This window comes from Phocoena phocoena, chromosome 3 (genome assembly GCF_963924675.1).
Source record: "Phocoena phocoena chromosome 3, mPhoPho1.1, whole genome shotgun sequence".
Classification (NCBI taxonomy): domain Eukaryota; kingdom Metazoa; phylum Chordata; class Mammalia; order Artiodactyla; family Phocoenidae; genus Phocoena; species Phocoena phocoena.
In genome coordinates, this window is record NC_089221.1 from 64,393,797 (window position 1) to 64,413,965 (window position 20,169).

Genomic DNA, 20,169 nt, shown 5'->3' on the forward strand with positions numbered 1-20,169 from the left:
TTTTAGCTTTTTAAGGAACCTCCATACTGTTCTCCCTAGTGGCTGTGTCAATTTACATTCCCACCAACAGTGCAAGAGGGTTCCCTTTTCTCCACACCCTCTTCAGCATTTATTGTTTGTAGATTTTTTGATGATGACCATTCTGACAAGTGTGAGGTAATACCTCATTGTAGTCTTGATTTGCATTTCTCTAATGATTAGTGATGTTGAGCATCATTTCATGTGTTTGTTGGCAATCTGTATATCTTCTTTGGAGAAATGTCTATTTAGGTCTTCTGCCCATTTTTGGATTGGGTTGTTTGCTTTTTTGATATTGAGCTGCATAAGCTGCTTGTATATTTTGGAGATTAATCCTTTGTCAGTTGCTTCATTTGCAAATATTTTCTCCCATTCTGAGGGTTGTCTTTTTGTCTTGTTTATGGTTTCCTTTGCTGTGCAAAAGCTTTTAAGTTTCATTAGGTCCCATTTGTTTATTTTTGGTTTTGTTTCCATTTCTCTAGGGGGTGGGTCAAAAAGGATCTTGCTGTGATTTATGTCATAGAGTGTTCTACTTATGTTTTCCTCTAAGAGTTTTATAGTGTCTGGCCTTACATTTAGGTCTTTAATCCAGTTTGAGTTTATTTTTATGTATGGTGTTAGGGAGTGTTCTAATTTCATTCTTTACACGTAGCTGTCCAGTTTTCCCAGCACCACTTATTGAAAAGGCTGTCTTTTCTCCATTGTATATTCTTGCCTGCTTTATCAAAAATAAGGTGACCATATGTGTGTGGGTTTATCTTTAGGCTTTCTATCTTGTTCCATTGATCTATATTTCTGTTTTTATGCCAGTACCATACTGCCTTGATTACTGTAGCTTTGTAGTATAGTCTGAAGTCAAGGAGCCTGATTTCTCCATCTCCATTTTTCTTACTCAAGATTGCTTTGGCTGTTCGCGGTCATTTTTGTTCTGGTTCTGTGAAAAATGCCATTGGTAGTTTGATAGGGACTGCACTAAATCTGTACATTGCTTTGGGTAGTATAGTCATTTTCACAATGTTGATTCTTCCAATCCAAGAGTAAATCTCCATCTGTTTGTATCATCTTTAATTTCTTTCATCAGTGTCTTATAGTTTTCTGCATACAGGTTTTTTGTCTCCTTAGATAGGTTTATTCCTAGGTATTTTATTTTTTTGTTGTTGCAGTGGTAAATGGGAGTCTTTCCTTAATTTCTCTTTCAGATTTGTCATCATTAGTGTATAAGAATGCAAGAGATTTCTGTGCATTATTTTGTATCCTGCTACTTTACCAGATTAATTGATTAGCTCTAGTAGTTTTCTGGTAGCATCTTTGGGATTCTCTATGTATAGTATCATGTCATCTGAAAACAGTGACAGTTTTACTTCTTTTCCAGTTGGATTCCTTTTTTTGGTTTTCGTCTCTGATTGCTGTGGCTAAAACTTCCAAAACTGTGTTGAATAATAGTGGTGAGAGTGGGCAAACTTGTTTTGTTCCTGATCTTAGAGGAAATGGTTTCAGTTTTTCACCATTGAGAACAAGGTTGGCTGTGGGTTTGTCATATATGGCCTTTATTATGTTGGGGTAAGTTCCCTCTATGCCTACTTTCTGGAGGGTTTTTATCATAAGTGGGTGTTGAATTTTGTCGAAAGCTTTTTCTGAATCTGTTGAGATGATCATATGGGTTTTCTCCTTCAGTATGATAATATGGTTTATCACATTGATTGATTTGTGTATATTGAAGAATCCTTGTATTCCTGGGATAAACTCCACTTGATCAGGGTGTATGATCCTTTTAATGTGCTGTTGGATTCTGTTTGCTAGTATGTTGTTGAGGTTTTTTGCATCTATCTTCGTCAGTGATAGGTGGCCTGTAGTTTTCTTTCTTTGTGACATCTTTGTCTGGCTTTGGTATCAAGGTGATGGTGGCCTCGTAGAATGAGTTTGGGAGTGTTCCTCCCTCTGCTTTATTTTGGAAGAGTTTCAGAATGATAGGTGTTAACTCTTCTCTAAATGTTTGCTAGAATTCGCCTGTGAAGCCATCTGGTCCTGGGCTTTTGTTTGTTGGAAGATTTTTAATCACAGTTTCCAATTTCAGTGCTTGTGATTGGTCTGTTTATATTTTCTATTTTTTCCTGGTTCAGTGTTGGAAGGTTGTGCTTTTCTAAGAATTTGTCCATTTCTTCCAGGTTGGCCATTTTATTGGCATAGAGTTGCTTGTAGTAATCTCTCATGATCCTTTGTATTTCTGCAGTGTCAGTTGTCACTTCTTTTTCATTTCTAATTCTGTTGATTTGAGTCTTCTCCATTTTTTTCTTGATGAGTCTGGCTAATGGTTTATCAATTCTGTTTATCTTCTCAAAGAACCAGCTTTTAGTTTTATTGATCGTTGCTATTGTTTCCTTCATTTCTTTTTCATTTATTTCTGATCTGATCTTTATGATTTCTCTCCTTCTGCTAACTGTGGGGTTTTTTTTGTTCTTCTTTCTCTAATTACTTTAGGTGTAAGTTTAGGTTGTTTATTCGAGATATTTCTTGTTTCTTGAGGTAGGATTGTATTGCTATAAACTCCCCTCTTAGAACTGCTTTTGCTGCATCCCATAGGTTTTGGGTCGTTGTGTTTTCATTGTCATTTGTTTCTAGGTATTTTTTGATTTCCTCTTTGATTTCTTGAGTGATCTCTTGGTTATTTAGTAGTGTATTGTTTAGCCTCCATGTGTTTGTATTTTTTACAGTCTTTTTCCTGTAATTGATATCTAGTTTTATAGCATTGTGTTTGGAAAAGATAATTGATACAATTTCAATTTTCTTAAATTTATCAAGGCTTGATTTGTGACCCAAGATATGATCTATCCTGGAGAATGTTCTATGAGCACTTGAGAATAAAGTGTATTCTGTTGTTTTTGGATGGAATGTGCTATAAATATCATTTAAATCCATCTTGTTTAATGTGTCATTTAAAGCTTGTGTTTCCTTATTTATTTTCATTTTGGATGATCTGTCCATTGGTGAAAGTAGGGTGTTAAAGTCCCGTACTATGATTGTGTTACTGTTGATTTCCCCTTTCATGACTGTTAGCATATACAGCACCTTATATATTGAGGTGCTCCTATGTTGGGTGCATAAATATTTACAATTGTTATATCTTCTTGGATTGATCCCTTGATCATTATGTAGTGTCCTTCTTTGTCTCTTGTAATAGTCTTTATTTTTTTATTCATTTATTATTTTTGGTTGTGTTGGGTCTTCATTTCTGTGCGAGGCCTTTCTCTAGTTGCAGCAAGCAGGGGGCCACTCTTCATCGCGGTGTGTGGGCCTCTCACTGTCGCGGCCTGTCTTGTTGTGGAGCACAAGCTCCAGATGCGCAGGCTCAGTAGTTGTGGCTCACGGGCCTAGTTGCTCCGTGGCATGTGGGATCTTCCCAGACGACGGCTCGAACCCATGTCCCCTGCATTGGCAGGCAGATTCTCAACCACTGCGCCACCAGGGAAACCCAGTAGTCTTTATTTTAAAGTCTATTATGTCTGATATGAGAATTGCTACTCCAGCTTTTTTTTGATTTCCATTTGCATGGAATATCTTTTTCCATCCCCTCACTTTCAGTCTGTATATGTCCCTAGGTCTGAAGTGGGTCTCTTGAAGACAGCATATGTACAGGTCTTGTTTTTGTATCCATTCAGCCTGTCTGTGTATTTTGGTTGGAGCATTTAGTCCATTTACATTTAAGGTAATTATTGATATGTATTTTCCTATTACCATTTTCTTAATTGTTTTGGGTTTGTTATTGTAGGTCTTTTCCTTCTCTTGTGTTTCCTGCCTAGAAAAGTTCCGTTAGCATTTGTTGTAAAGCGGATTTGGTAGTGCTGAATTCTCTTAGCTTTTGCTTGTCTGTAAAGGCTTTAATTTCTCTGTTGAACCTGAATGAGATCCCTGCTGGGTAGAGTAATCTTTTTCCTTTTCATCAGTTTAAATATGTCCTGCCACTCCCTTCTGGCTTGCAGAGTTTCTGATGAAAGATCAACTGTTAACCTTATGGGGATTCCCTTGTATGTTATTTGTTGCTTTTCCCTTGCTGCTTTTAATATTTTTTCTTTGTATTTAATTTTTGATAGTTTGATTAATATGTGTCTCGGAGTGTTTCTCTTTGGATTTCTCCTGTATGGGACTCTCTGCGCTTCCTGGGCTTTATTGACGATTTCCTTTCCCATATTAAGGAAATTTTCAACTATAATCTCTTCAAATATTTTCTTAGTCCCTTTCTTTTTCTCTTCTTCTTGTGGGACCCCTATAATTCAAATTATGGTGCATTTAATGTTGTCCCAGAGGTCTCTGAGACTGTCCTCAGTTCTTTTCATTCTTTTTTGTTCATTCTGCTTTGTGGTAGTTATTTCCACTATTTTGTCTTCCAGGTCACTTATCTGTTCTTCTGCCTGAGTTATTCTGCTATTGATTCCTCCTAGAGAATTTTAAATTTCATTTTTTGTGGTGTTCATCATTGTTTGTTTGCTCTTTAGTTCTTCTAGGTCCTTGTTAAACGTTTCTTGTGTTTTCCTCATTCCTCATTCCTGATCCATTTCCAAGAGTTTGTATTATCTTTTCTATCATTACTCTGAATTCTTTTTCAGGTAGACTCTGTATTTCCTCTTCATTTTTTTGCTCTGGTGGGTTTTTACCTTGCTCCTTCACCTGCTGGGTATTTCTCTGTCTTCTCCTTTTGTTTAACTTACTGTGTTTGGGGTGTCCTTTTCCTAGTCTGCAGGTTTGTAGTTCCCGTTGTTTTTGGTGTCTGCCCCCATTGGGTAAGTATGGTTGAGTGGGTTGTGTAGGCTTCCTGGTGGAGGGTACTGGTGCCTGTGTTCTGGTGGGCAGGACCACATCTGGTGGTGTGTTTTGGGGTGTCTGTGAACTTAGTATGAGTTTAGGCAGCCTCTCTGCTAATGGGTGGGGTCGTGTTTCTGTCTTGCTAGTTGTTTGGCATGGGGTGCCCAGCATTGGAGCTTGCTGGTCATTGAGTGGAGCTGGGTCTTAGCGTTGAGATGGAGATATCTGGGAGAGCTCTCACAGATTGATTTACATGGCGCTGGGAGGTCTCTGATGGACCAATGTCCTGAATTCGGCTCTCCCATGTCAGAGGCTCAGGCCTGACAGCCTGCTGGAGCACCCTGACCCATCAGCCACACGGTTGGAGAAGATGAGCTGTGAGTTGGGTGTCAGCCACTGCCCTGTTGTAGTTCTGTCACAGCTGTCTCCAAAGGTCACCCATATACATTGGGTTATTCCACCATTCCTCAGAACTTGCATATGCCAGTCTGGGATTTGTAGATGTCCTCCTGTTACTCTTCATTAAAATACCTTGCATTGGTAGTGAGAGATATGCTAATAGTGTTAGTTCTCTTCAGTTTAGAGACTGGGACAGTCTGAGCCTTCATGTGGCCAAGTCAGGAGCAGCTGGCCAGCGGTCCCAAAGTGATAACATGTCAGATTCCAAGAAGGCTTTTGCAACTAGAGAAAGCCCACGTGCCACAACGGAGACCCAATGCAGCCAAAAAAAAATCTTTTTAATTAAAAAATCCAAAAGAATGTGACTCCAATAAAGAAATTAACATGCCAGAAAGAAAAGCTGTGTAGTGGATGCTGTGGTGAGCCACCCAGACCTCACCTTCAGGACAGACATTCCCATCCCCCCTATATTTTTTATTTATTAATTTTATATATTGAAATAGTACCTTACTCCTACTCTGGTGGCCACGTTTCTAGAAACATGTCACTTCTTACTCTCAGTATTGGCAGCCACTATTTGTACAGTACTTTATAGCTTAGAAGGTGTTCATTTGTTTTCTGATTTGACCCTTACAATAACTCTGTGAGGGAAGTAGGCTGGTTTATCCCCAGTTACAGAGGATGACCTTGAGGCCCAGGAGGGTTTAATGACTTGTCACAGTCACTCAGTCCGGTGTGTTAGATCCAGGACTTAGTTGGACTCAGGGTGTCTCTCTAAAATCCCATGTAGCATAGTTTAGATTGGTGAGTCTGACTTCTTATTTAAGAGTCTTGGAAAGCAGACAGGTTTTCAAACATTTTAGAAATGCAGGTACTTGCTTGTGAGTGTCGTCTTTACTATTTCCATGTTTATTGATGCTGTGTCATAGTTATAATGGGGAAAAATATATATTTTCTGTGCCATTATATTTTTGTTTTTAGGGGGTGCAGCCCGTCACAGGTGAGGTTGTGTTCGACAGTTTCCAGGACTCTGCTTCCCGTTCAGAGCTAGAAACTCGGATATTGTGCCTGCAGCCAGTGGAGCTTCTGCTTCCATCAGACTTGTCAGAGCAAACAGAGATGCTCATCCACAGGACCACAGCTGTTAGGTGAGTTGGCACATTGCTGGAAAGTCATGTTGATTCTGAAACTTAGATCTGATTCCCAAACTGATAATAAAGTTGTTAAAAATGATTTTTCTTTATAAAAATATTTCATCAGTAGTAGTGGAAATTCCGAAAAAGAAAACCAAAATGACCCTTAATGTCACCTTAATGAAGGCTTTTAGAAGTTGCTCTTTTTAAAGGGGGCTATGATATTTAATGAAATTATTTGATATTAAAGGGTTTATGATATTAAATGATATTATTTGGTAATTAATCTTCAGTTTCTGCAGGTAATCATTTCTTAGAAAGTTTATATAATTTTGGAAATGCCTTATTTGTGCTGCAAGTTTCAATTTGTGGCTGAGTCCACTAGTTAAATTTATTAGATCTATGGTCACTCCTCTTATTTATGAGGCAGTGTGCTAGGCACGATGGCGTATGGAGGGAGAAGATGTGCTTTTGATATGTGTCTGGCAGAGTTTATAATCCAGCGGGAGAGGCAGATGTGTAGAGACCTAACTGGATTCCCAAAACATGATGTATTGCATGACAGGCATGAAGGTGCCTAGGTGAGAAGATTCTGTACTGTTACCCAAGGAGTTTGGTGGGAGAAGAGACTGAAAAGGAGGGCTGGGGCTCGGGTGAAGAGGACTTTATATATTGAGGAATTTGGACTTTAGACTAGGCCGGAGAGCCCACGAAGATTTATATTTAATAAAATCAGTTGGAAAATCAAATTAATTGATTCAGTGAAGTTCTGTATGTTTCTTTGTTCTTCGAGTTAAATGTTCCTTTTTCATCTGACTTGAAATTCTTTCAAAGTAGCTTTCAAAATATGTTTTTCTGATTGTAACCCTAATCCATATTCATTTAGGAAAAGTTGAGAGTTAAAAAAATCCCATAAAAATAATAAGCTATAACTCAGAGATAACTACTGTTAAACATCTTGGTGTGTTATTTCTGTGTATAATCATTTTTTGTTTATAAACTTTGATTCATGTTACGAAATCAGTTTTGTATTGTTTTATTTTAAATTCCCCATGTATTTTTTTACTTTATTATGGAAAATTTCAAACGTATATGAAATTATACTGAATAGTTTAGTGAACCCCATGAATCCATCAACCAGCTTCAGTATTTCTCAACCAGCCAATCTCATTTCATCTATAACTCTATGCTCTCCCTCCCTGGATTATTCATGTGAAGCAAATTCTAGAGAACATCATTGCATCTGCCAATATTTCAGTCAGTATTTATGAAGACAAGATGACTACATAACATTTAGTCATATAAGTGGATCATACAGTAATTTATCTATTCCCCTTTTGTTAGATTGTTTTCATTTTTTTCAGTATTACAAATATTGCTATGATGAATATCCATGCATAGAAATATTTGTGTGCATTTCTGATTATTTCCTTAAGCTAAATTCCTAAAAGTGGAATTAATTGGTTAGAGAGTATAAACATTTAGAAAACTCTTGATTGCTTGCTAGAATTGGTAATATTAATTTACACTTCTACCACTATAGTATAGGCAGGTTGTTTGAGCCCTTGCTAGTATGGGAAGTGATCACTGAAATAATTTCTGCCAATTGGATAGACAAAAAATTCTGCATGAATTCCCCTTATTTTGTTCTTAATCCTTTTCTGACAGTGTTCAAACTTGGATAATTAAAAGTCAGACAAGTAGACTGATAAGGGATGCTGCCTTTGGAGGGCTAAAAAAGTTAATAAAATCTCTAAAGATTTTAAAGATAGTCTTCTAAAACTATATTTCCCATATTTTATATCTTTGATTTTGTTAATTTTCCTTCATACCTGAGTGTATATTTGATTAAATTAGATGTAATTGAGATTAAAATTGATCAGTTGAATCAACACTCTCATTTTTCTGATTTCCACTTATTTTTTTTAGCTTTCATTTATTTATTGTCATAATTTATGATTTATTTTTAGTAGAATACTATGATTCAAACCAGTACTACTGAACAACAGCTAGAAATGAAGACCACGTTAAGATTTTGAAACAGCACATCATTTAGAAATCTTTCACACAAGATATAATGCCCAACAGACAAATGTATAAATTAATGTAGACAACTGGAAATTCTTCAGTTGGCATAGATTATCTATCCCATTTTGGTGGCAAACACTTTTTTAACTAGACAAAATATTTGAGACTATATTATCATATCTCATACTATGATTATTATTCATTCTCAGAAAATTGGATATATTCAATTCCAGCTACAGTATAATCACAGCATTCTAACTAGAAAGTCTTCTCTTTTTTTTTAACATCTTTATTGGAGTATAATTGCTTTACATTGTTGTGTTAGTTTCTGTTGTATAGCAAAGTGAATCAGCTATATATATATATATACATAGATCCCCATATCTTCTCCCTCTTGCATCTCCCTCCCACCCTCCCTATCCCACCCCTCTAGATGGTCACAAAGCACTTATTTTTATAAAACAATAAAGGCAAAATTCAATAAAACATTCCACAAAGACATTGCCAAAATGGAATTTTTTGGCTGGCAAGCCTGGGGATGTTCCTAAATGTTTACTCATCAAGTGAGATTCAAAAGCCATTTGGCATACCAAAGATAGTTTGGGTGTCATATGTGGGTTTTACCAAATTTGATGACTGCCTTTGTCTTGTTTTATTTTGTATTTTTCTGGTTAGCATTGAGAGTATGTAATTTTTTCTGTGTTTACTAACCACATGTAATTTTTTATTTTATTCACATAATGGACTAAACAGTCAACAGTTAATCCACGTTTCTGTGTAGTCTAAAGCTGATCCATATCTAGGTATAGAATGGAGCAGTAGAGATTCAAAAGTCAAACAGTCAAGCAGTGTGGTTCTTGTGACATAGGGTTTGGGTTCGAAAATTGGCTTTCCTCGTAGTGACTTTGGTTGAATTACTCAATTGTGTTGTCCTTCAGCTTCCTTTTCTGTAAAATAGAGAAAGTAAGAGTGTTTACCTCATAGGATTGCTGTGAGGATTAAATAAGTTAAAATAAAGGCAAAGTGCTTGAAACAGCACCCAGCATAGAAAGCTCTCTATAGATGGAAGCTGTTCTTTCTGTTATTCCCATCAGCCATTATCTCTCTGAATACTGCCTCTCCCCTCTGCTCCACTAGACCTCCTACTAGAAGTATGTTGGATATTCTACTCTCTGTGCATGGCCCTTTATGGTGTCATCTCCCATCCACAGCTATGATTTTCATGTGGTTTTTGGCCCTTGGGGATTTCCTTTTTTTTTTTGAATCTCTTGAAAAAACATTTTTGATTATATATTAATTCACTATTTCTCTGTATTTTTAGTGTACTGCCTGGACCAATTAAACCTCCATACTTAATGGTAGCATTCCATTATTTTTATGCTTAGAAATATCTCTCCTTATTCTGAAAACACTTACACAATTACTTATATTTTATTTTAGTCGATTTATTATTTAAAAAAAATTTTTACATTCAACTTCTAATTCACTTTTATTTTGCTTTACTGTGTGAAGTGTGGTCCTACCTTAATTTCTCCCTAAATGCTAGTGGGTCCACTTTAACATCCATAAAATTTAGCCTTTATCAACCTGAGATACAGTTTTTTTTTTTTTTTTGCGGTATGCAGGCCTCTCTGTTGTGGCCTCTCCCGTTGCGGAGCACAGGCTCCGGACGCGCACGCTCCGCGGCCATGGCTCACGGGTCCAGCGCTCCGCGGCATGTGGGATCTTCCCGAACTGGGGCACGAACCCATGTCCCCTGCATCGGCAGGCGGACTCTCAACCACTGCGCCACCAGGGAAGCCCGGGAATGCTTTTAATTAGGGTATGAAGAACAGAGCTTGCCAAAACTCTGTTCCATATTTACTACCAGTAAATAACATAGCATTGAATTTTCAAGGAGAAAAGTTTGTTTTGTGTGTCTGGTGGTATCGTCTTTGTTTTAAATAGTGATGGGTAGGTTCTTGAGTCTCAGGTTTAGAATTCCTTTTTTTTTTTTCTTACACTATAAACCTGAAGTTAAAGCCATCCATTTTTGTCACTTAGTGGTTGATATTTTATTAATACTGAAGACATAATAAAGCTTTGTGAGAAAAGGCAGAATGTTTTGGAATTACAGAATATCCATTTTAAGTACGTATTAGGTTTTTTGTTTTGTTTTGTATTTTTTAACTTTGACCACAAGAGGTCTCCAAAGCATTTCATATACCATGGATAACAATTGAAAGACTACGAAAAGCTTTACTTTTATTTTTATTTGTCTAGATACAGAATTAATTTGTATTGTATGATTTAGAGTAAATAACTATTAGTCAAAGATAGTACTAAGCTAAAGTTATTCTTTCTCAATAATGATAAACTATCAATTTTTCTTCAGTGAATTATCTTTTATAGATAATTTATGTAAAATTTTATAGATCATTTATGTAAAGTGTGTTTATAGATTTCAGTTTGGTTCTTAGGAAATTAGTCTTACTATATTAATTGTTATCTTTTCCATTTGCTGTAAGAATGTATACATTCTTACATTCTCTATAGAGAGAAACAAAGGGAAAGTAATGATTTTAAGCACTGTATTAACTGCAGTTAAGATCACTTTAGCTTAGAGATGTTATATGTTTATAAAACTGGTCAAGGGCTTCCCTGGTGGCGCAGTGGTTGAGAGTCAGCCTGCCGGTGCAGGGGACACGGGCTCATGCCCCGGTCCGGGAAGATCCCACATGCCGCAGAGCGGCTGGGCCCGTGAGCCATGGCCGCGGAGCGTGCGCGTCCGGAGCCTGTGCTCCGCAACGGGAGAGGCCACAACAGTGAGAGGCCCGCGTGCCGCAAAAAAAAAAACAAAAAACAAAAACTGGTCAAGAGGAAAGGTATAGAAAACAATAAACAAATATTAATGTTTACTAGTTCTCAAAGAAACTGATTTTTGAGGCAAGTCAGATGAACAGAGCAGATGATGGTCAACTTTGAGTACAGAGAGGGAGAGCTTTCTGGGCCCTGACATAACCAAGGAAGGCCTGTTGGAGGAGGTTGGCTGGCATAGGGGCATTTGCAGGACAGGGGGCTTTGAATTGGTAGTGGGGAGGGAGGACAGTATGTTGTGTGTGTGGAAACGACATGAACTCGGGGGCCCACAGGCTGGAAATATTAGAGGAAGCGTGAAAACAGTGGGGAGACTTTTCTGATTGGAGGAGAACTTTCATGTTGAGAGTTGGGGGAAGAGAGAGTCAAGGACCTTAAAATCCAGCCAAGGGGTGTGGACTCCTAATGGAAGGCAGTTGGGTCTCTGGGCAAAGAATGGCATGATAAAAGAGAAGAGGCCTAGTGCGAGTGTTGAGATAAAAGAAATAAATAAACAGTTCCCATAAAAGAAAAAAGTGTACAGAGAAAAGGATAAGATCAAAGAATTTGGAGAATGTCAGTAGTTGGGAGTCGGAGGAAGGATAGAAAGAAACATAAAGGGAGGAGATAAAGAGCCAGGTAGAGAACCAGGACAAGGTAGGGATATGTAGTTGTAGTCCATCTGTTGCAAATGATATGGTCAGTGGTGTGTGTGAATGTTTTACAATATTAACTCTTAAAATTTGCTGAAGCTGCATGACATTTAGAAAATTATACTTGGCTAAAAACTAACCGTGACCAGTTGATACCATTTGTCCGTCTGGTGAGAAAGGATGTCTGGGTTACCCCTTGGCCTGTGCTAGCATGGGTGGAGTTGGACCACATTTTTTTTACTGTGGTGTTTGGCTGGAGTAGAGTGGTTATTGTCTACGAGTTTTCTGTCTTGCTTGGCTGTACCTTCCTGGGTGTTTGGGGAGAGCAGGATTGTTGGACCTTTTTTGCCTGCTCCTGTTGGCCTTTCCCGATTGTCAGCTTCTTCACCTCCAAGGCTGGGATATATGTGGCAAAAGTAAACTCAGGGGACTCACCTCTAGGTCTCGAGTTCCCTGCTGGTCTGCTTTCTGTCTGCCTTTCAGAGTGTCTTCTGTTTGTTTTATGTATAATGTCCAGGGAATTGTACTCAGCAAGAGAAAGAGGGAAAAGTGTGTTTACTCCTCTTTCCCAGAGCAGAAGTGTTTCTAATCAAGATCTTATTTTAGAGATTGTTCTGAGTATGAATGAACTTTGCTTCCTTGATATTACTTTAATTTAATTAAAATAAAATTTAAAAAGCACTTGGATTATGTTGATAATCCAATGTGCAAATCTTTACTGTAGTTTTGTACGTGGGGTGAGTCTGACTCAGGGAAAAAGAAAACTCCGTTTTCAAATTTTTTATAATTTAACACTTTAAAATTTGTTTTGGTGTCACCTAAAGTTTAAGCATGTTAGAATATTTTTTTTTTTTTTTTTTTTTTTGCGGTACACAGGCCTCTCACCGTTGTGGCCTCTCCCGCTGCGGAGCACAGGCTCCGGATGTGCAGGCTCACAGGCCATGGCTCACGGGCCCAGCCGCTCCGCGGCATGTGGGATCCTCCCGGACCGGGGCACGAACCCATGTCCCCTGCATCGGCAGGCGGACTCTCAACCACTGCACCACCAGGGAAGCCCATGTTAGAATATTTTTAAAAGCACAACCAATGGGGAAAGTCCTTCTTCCATTCTTTGGTGAATTAACAATCTGAGCAGACAAAAAATAACCGTAGTGAAGTTTTACCAGTCCTCCATCAGAGTGCTGTCACGAGGATTAAGTCATATTAGCTTTTTATAAAGTTTCTCCTTTATTGCTTATTACCAAAAAAAAAAATAAGTATTTAAGTTAAAATTCGAAAAGAATTGAAGGAAACTCAAAACCAAGTGAATTCAGAGAGCCTGGAGAAGGGCATAAATCAGGTGTAGAGTCTTAGATCAAAAGAGGAGTGGCCCTGGAACAGGGAAGGTTGGGAGTGGGTGACTCTGAGCACTGGCCACCACTGGTGGAGCCGAGTCACACTTGGTTTACTTACTTGATAGAATTCCAAGCAGTTCACAAATAAATATTTTTTACTTTCATAGTTAAATATTTAAGGTATATTAAAAATGTATAATTAGTGAATCAAACCTGTGATTTCATAAATTTTTACGGCATAGGAAGATTCTTAAGTTGGTATTTGTGTTGAAAAAGCAGTGGGTTGGTTTACCAACAACTACTGAGTTGTAGTAGTGATGTACTTGCAGATGTGGGAACATTCTTGAAGGTGGAGGGGGAATGCCTGAGGTAGGGGGAACATGCTGGAGCATACTTTAGGGGCAGCATATGTCATGTTTATCTGCTTCTTGTCATTTAGGTTCTGTATGAGTGTTAGAGCTAAATCCAGTATAAATGGGACCATTGCTTGAATGAAAAAAATCCAAACCAGAGTTTAAGAGAAATACAGGTGATGTATTTGAGGTCCAGAAAGGGCATTTAAGCTCCCTGGAGTTGGGCTCGTCTCCATTTTTTATAGTAATTGACCTTTCTAATTGAGGTATTTTATTACACTTTCAAGTTTATTTTATTAATTTAGATAGCTGGCAGTAAATTCTGATTGATTATTCTTTTCTTATCCCTAAGAAATATTTGTATTGATAGATGTTTGCAGTGGATTCTCGCCTTTTGATCCATCCTCTGATTTGCACATTATCATCCATCCATCCATCCATTCATTCATTCTTAAAAATATTCATTGTGTGCCAAGCTTATTACTAGATGGTGAAGATACAAAAATGAGTAAGGTCGCTACCTTCCAGATTCTTACAGTCTACAGGGCTGGTAGTCCTGGAAACAAACAGTTACAACAAAAGTGCCAAATGTTATGGTCTTAGAGAGTCACTGGTAGCATAAGAACACGAAGCTTTGTCTATGCAGTTAAGCGAGGCTTCCCAGAAGAGTATGCCAGAGTTGAGACTCGAGAATGACAGCCAGGCTGATGGGGGTTTGAGAGAGCGTGGCTTTCTCAGGGAAAAGAAACTAGTTTGGTTGGCTGCCCTGCCAGGGTGAGCAGCCTAAGGCAGGACAGATGTGGGGTTTGGAGAGAAAGATTGTATAAAGTGGAACTGAAAGAGAATCAAGGTTGGAACAGTGGAGAGAGAGCAATATTAAGGAGGGGTTGGATTAAGAGTCTCCTCAGAAAAAGACAAAGAAGGGATGGCTCATGGCAGAAACTGTGTCATAATAATCTTTTGTGTCCCCAGGACCTATTATAGTAGCTTGAATATAGTAGGTACTTGATAAATGCTTGATGAGTGAATGACTAAACAAGTAACTTTTGGAATAAGGAGAATAATGAATATTTCCTGTTTGTTTTTCTTAGGAAAAATGAATTGGGTTTTATAAACGTGAAGGGATTGTTGTAGTAGCTGGAAATTCGTACAGGATATATGATGGTAAATGTGTATTTAAATGGTATGAGGATAGCCAACTCATTTTGGGAAGACCATATTAATTTCTTATCATTTGACAGCAAGGTTCCAACCTCATCTCTGGCATTTGAAACTTTTTCTACTGTGATGCTCATAGGAAATCTTTTTTTTGTTTTTTTCTCTTTCTGTTCTGTTTTTCTTATTTTCTTTATTCCTTGTTTCTAGAGTAGAAGATAAAAGGTAAAGTTGGCTCCTTTTTCATTCTGTTTCATTATGTTTATTATGTAATAATTTCCACTTCACTATTTAGAAAATTCAAAATTAGAATATTGATTGTGGTAGTAGATATGGTAGTGGATTAAGTAGCAGAAATAAATCTAATACACAGTAGGAAAATGTGTCTCAAGGCAAACATTTAAAGAGGAAGTCTTAATATATTAAAAATCTGTTTTATATTGATTTCCTTTTAAAAAATTATATTAATTCCTTCTCTGGTAGAAATGCCATTGTATTTTCAGTAGTTTTCTTGGTGCAGATAGTTTTTACATCTCTAGCTAGGACTTTTAATGGGTAGCACTTTTAAAAAAAAATTATTTATATATTTATTTATTTTTGGCTGCGTTGGGTCTTTGTTGCTGCACGCGGGCTTTCTCTAGTTGCAGTGAGTGGAGACTACTCTTCATTGCGGTGCGTGGGCGTCTCACTGCGGTGGCTTCTCTTGTTGCTGAGCACGGGCTCTAGGCACGCGGGCTTTGGTAGTTGTGGCTCTCAGGCTCCAGAGCGCAGGCTCAGTAGTTGGGGCGCAAGGGCTTAGTCGCTCTGCGGCATGTGGGATCTTCCTGGACCAGGGCTCGAACCCGTGTCCCTGCATTGGCAGGTGGATTCTTAACCACTGTGCCACCAGGGAAGCCCTTAATGGGTAGCACTTTTAACTCATATATATGAAAATCCAGATTTTAAAACACAATAAATTAATAGATATTCTACAAGAGTGTTTGCTGTGTGGTTTATCTAAATAGTGAGCGTCTTTGTGCATTTTCATTTCATAACTCCTCAGGAATATCTCTATTTTAGAAGAATAATGGGATGTACATGTTATAGGTTTATTGATAGTAGTTGAATAGGAAAAAACAGAATTTGAGGAGTCTGGAGGAATGATTACTACAGAGAATTCCCAAGGTGGGGCCAGTCTACTTGAACAGAAAAGTTGGCAAGCAATTGTGTGAGATGTGCAGAATTGTTCTACTTTTACTTGATTTTTGTAAATCACCTGTTTGTTTGGGGTTGGTGATTTAATTTCATAAAGTCTCCTAATTAACTAAAACATTTTATTCTGAAGTTACATGATCACCAAGGTAATTAGTGGCAAAGCCTACTAGATCTCCAGTCCTATTTGATGTTGATAAGTCCACCTCCTGCCATCATTAAGATATAACCTAACAGCAATATGAAGTACAAAAATCTCCATAATTGAACTCTTTAAAAAGGTAGCCATCTATCCTTAGGATCTCTTCAATTATTTTTCTTCCCTTTCCCTCTTCATAGTTCAAAGATTCATTTCACATTCTTCCCTTCTAACAAAGCTTCCTTTCATTGTCTACCTTAAATCAAAACCTTGGTTCAAAGCGCACCCCGCCTCCCCACCAGGCTTGCTTATGTCAGAGCCTTTGTGGTCGCAGACTTATCCATTAGTCTTTTCAATGACTCCTTCCTGTCAAACCATTCTGCTGAAAGGAGATTTCTTACTAATTTCCATTATTTTTGTTGATTACTCTGAAATTATTCCCTTATCTCTTATTTTCAGGCCAGGAAGTTCTTCTCCCTCCCATCCTCTTTTTGTGAATTCTTTTTAACCACTAACCCAAGTCTTCATCCCTAGAGCAATAAAAGTCTGTGAAGTCCTGGCTTGCCTTTTCCCTCTACCATTTTTCTTCTCTACCTCCCTTTCCCTCTTCCCTTCCTTACCCCTCCTCCCTTCACCTTTTTAAAGAAAATACCTGTCTAGTATTTGATTCAATATATAATTTGATTTAATATACATAATGCTGAGGTTGATGGCGTTTCTCCAGGCTTGCTTGGGAGCCCCTTCACACAACAGCAGCTCAGGAAACTCTGACAAGTTCTTAGGACTCTTTCCCTCAGCACCATCATGAGCTCTTTCTGTTACTTTGTACCTTCAGCTCTGATCCATTGGCCATGCTGAGCTGGGCTCTCCATCTCAAGGGAGTGGACATGGGCCCTGAACACACTGTACTAGATTGTGTACTAAATTGCCCCCAGCCCTAACAGGAAGGCTGGTGGAGAAAAGAATTCATGATGAGTGGATCTCTGTGTCTTCCCTGATGGCCATGTTGGACCATGACCACACCACAGGGTTAGTCTTTACCTGGTGGGGCCATTGAGATCAGGAGAGTGCTGAGTATCACATGACATCTTTAAGATGGTTTGTGTCCAGCCAGGGAGGCCTGCACGTGACCCACCCATCAAGGCAGTGCTTTTTGAGCTGTGGTCACAAATCATTAGCGGACTATGAAAACAATCTTATGGGTTGCAATTACCACTTAAAAAAAAAATACAATAGTGTAGAGTCAAAGATAGATGGGTGCGTTGTATGTAATAAGCTAAGTATTGTTGTATGAAACTTTGTTTTGCCATTTGCTATACATCCTAATCATGATTTAACCCAAGAAAAAGTTGCTTCAAAGACAGATTGACTTCTGGTCATTCCTGTTAACAAATCAGGTAAGGTATACAAAACACATTAGCTAAATAATGTTTCCCTTTCCATTCAGCTTCATAAACAGTTATTGTACAGTTACCCTGGATCTTCTTGAGATTAGAAGATCCATGACCTTTGCCCATTAAAGGCTACCAGTCTACTTGGAAAGCCAGCACATATACAAACCGCTGCAGTACAAAGTAGATTATATAGTGTGTGTGATAGGAAAGCAAACTAAATACTGAGAGAGTACATGAGAGGGAGAGGATAATTCTGTGTAGAGCAACACTCCTCAGTAGAAATGTAATGTGAATCACATATGTAATTTAAAATTTTTGGTAGCCACATTAAAAAGTAAAAAGAAACAGGTGCAATTTTAATAATATACTTTATTTAATTCAGTATATCCAAAATATCATTTCAACATATAACTGTTACATCCCTTTTTATATATTAAATCTTTACATTCCTTTTGACAAAGTTTTCGAAATCCAATGTGTATTTTACATTTATAGCACACTTCAGTTCCAACCAGCACCACTTCAAGTGTGCAGTAGCTCCGTGTGATTAGTAGCTGCTGTATTAGACAAATGCAGTTTTATGCAATGTAAGGAAGCATCACGCAAGAGAAGGCCTAGAAGGCTAGGCAACACTTAACTAGACAGGTGTTGGGAAAATACATTGCACAACGAGAAAAAGGTTTAAACACAGATGAAATAAGAGTTGGTAGGGACTTCCCTGGGGGCTCAGTGGTTAAGAATCCGCCTGCCAATGCAGGGGACACGGGTTCGAAGATCTGGGAAGATCCCACATGCTGCGGGTCAACTAAGCCCGTGCACCACAACGACTGAGCCTGCTCTCTAGAGCCCGCGAGCCACAACTACTGAGCCCATGTGCTGCAACTACTGAAGTCCACACGCTCTAGGGCCTGTGTGCCGCAACAAGAGAAGCCACTGCAATGAGAAGCCCATGCACTGCAACGAAGAGTAGCCCCCGCTCGCTGCAACTAGAGAAAGCCCACATGCAGCAACGAAGACCCAGTGCAGCCAAAAAAAAAAGAAATTCTAAAGAGTTTGTAAAAAATAGTGAAGCTCTTACTATATACCAGGTATATTCCATGATGATTACTCATATTAACTCAGGTAATCTTCACAACAAACCTTTGAGGTAATTACTATTATTATATAGTAATTACTATGTAATTTATAAATTATAAATTTTTTATAGTGAGGAATCAGGCACAGGTGGTCTAGTAGCATGTATGCATATATGCATGTATCTGTCTTTCTGTCTCCAAAGATTACCTTGTCCCAAACCCAGGACCTGTGAATATATGAGGTTAAATGACAGAGGGGAAATAATGGAGCTACTCAGCTGATTTTAAGGTAGGGAGAGTACCCTGGATTATCCAGGTGGGCTCAATAATCACAAGTCCTTTAAATGTGGAAGGCGGGGGGGGGGTGGTCAGAAGAGTCAGAGTGATGTGCTGTGAGTGTGTGACTCACCCATTTTGGCTCAGAAGATGGAGGAAGAGGCCACAAGCCAAGAAACGTAGCCTGCCTCTAGAAACTGGGAAGGGCAAGGAACCAGATTCTCTTCCAGAGCCTTCAGAAAGGGAACACAGCCCTGTCAATACCCTGATTTCAGCCCAGTGAGACCAGTGTTAGAATTCTGACCTACAGAACTGTGAGATAATAAATGTGTGTTGTTCCAATAAGCCACTAAGTGACAGGTGTTTAATACTGTTGAGATATAATTTTTGCAAGTAAGAATGTAAAAACTAGTTTGCTTCTGACTAAAATATTGGGAGTTTGGAAGTATTTGATAAAGTGATTACTGCCCTTTTTAAGCAATTCCTGGTTGCCAAGTCAGGCAGTCATTTAGGTATCGGTAAGGATACTTTACAGTCTTTATGTAACTTTTAACTCTCAACCCCCGGATATCACAGAGTTTACTTGTGGGTGATTAAATTGAGCAAGACAAGAGATTGCCCACCCATGGAGAATAAAATCCTATTTCTTCTCCCTTCTGGAGAACAGTGGGAACAGCCTGGCCTGTAGGTTGATTGTCATATTCTACCTCCTTCCCACCTACTTATTGCTACAGAGAGACACAGAACTTAGCCTCTCAACACATTCTGTCATTTTTCTGGGGCTGCAGAAGAAAGGGCTTCCTTAGGTTAGTTCCAAGGCCCTGTGAGCATAAAAGTATTTGCCTGTAAAAGGAGAGAAGCCTCTCTCTCCCTCCTTGTTTGCCTGTTTCCTTTCACTTTATCTTTCCCTCTGTACTGACAATGCAAAGATGTTACTTAAAGGGTATGTGTTTTATTCAGTTTTGCCATTACCCTATATACTAAAATACTACCTTTGTCAAAATGCTGATGTTTTACAGTGCTCTGCAAATACATAGATAAAAAGCATTCTTTTTTTTTTTTTTAGAACAATTCCAGAGTTAAATACTGGCTAAATGTTGGAAACAATAGTGGAATTCATTCGTTCCCCCCCCACCCCCACCCCCGGGGCCTCAGTGATGTGAAGTGTTTATAGGTGTCTTTCCTCTAACCTCAGAAGTGGAAAACTTAAGGCTTTTCGTGTGTGGTGCTGTCTTTGCCCCAGGAGCTTAGTGAGTGCAGCCCCATCTTCCAGAATTCTCTTTGTGGCTTAGGGAATGTGTATGATTTTCCTGCATTCCTTGTCGGAGGCTCTAGGCCACGCTAATTGCTCCTGAATGATGACAGGTGCTTGTTGCCTGCTAAACAAT

At 38.6% G+C, this 20,169-nt stretch overlaps 1 protein-coding gene across 1 annotated transcript in view; it reads left to right on the forward strand.

Annotated features, from left to right (window-relative positions):
* Window positions 1–20,169, forward strand: part of MSH3 (mutS homolog 3) — a 183,074-nt gene that overhangs the window by 24,862 nt on the left and 138,043 nt on the right. The window contains exon 8 of the mRNA XM_065874063.1: window positions 6,196–6,362. Coding sequence (XP_065730135.1) covers window positions 6,196–6,362 — 167 coding nt within the window. The remainder of the gene's footprint in view (window positions 1–6,195; window positions 6,363–20,169) is intronic.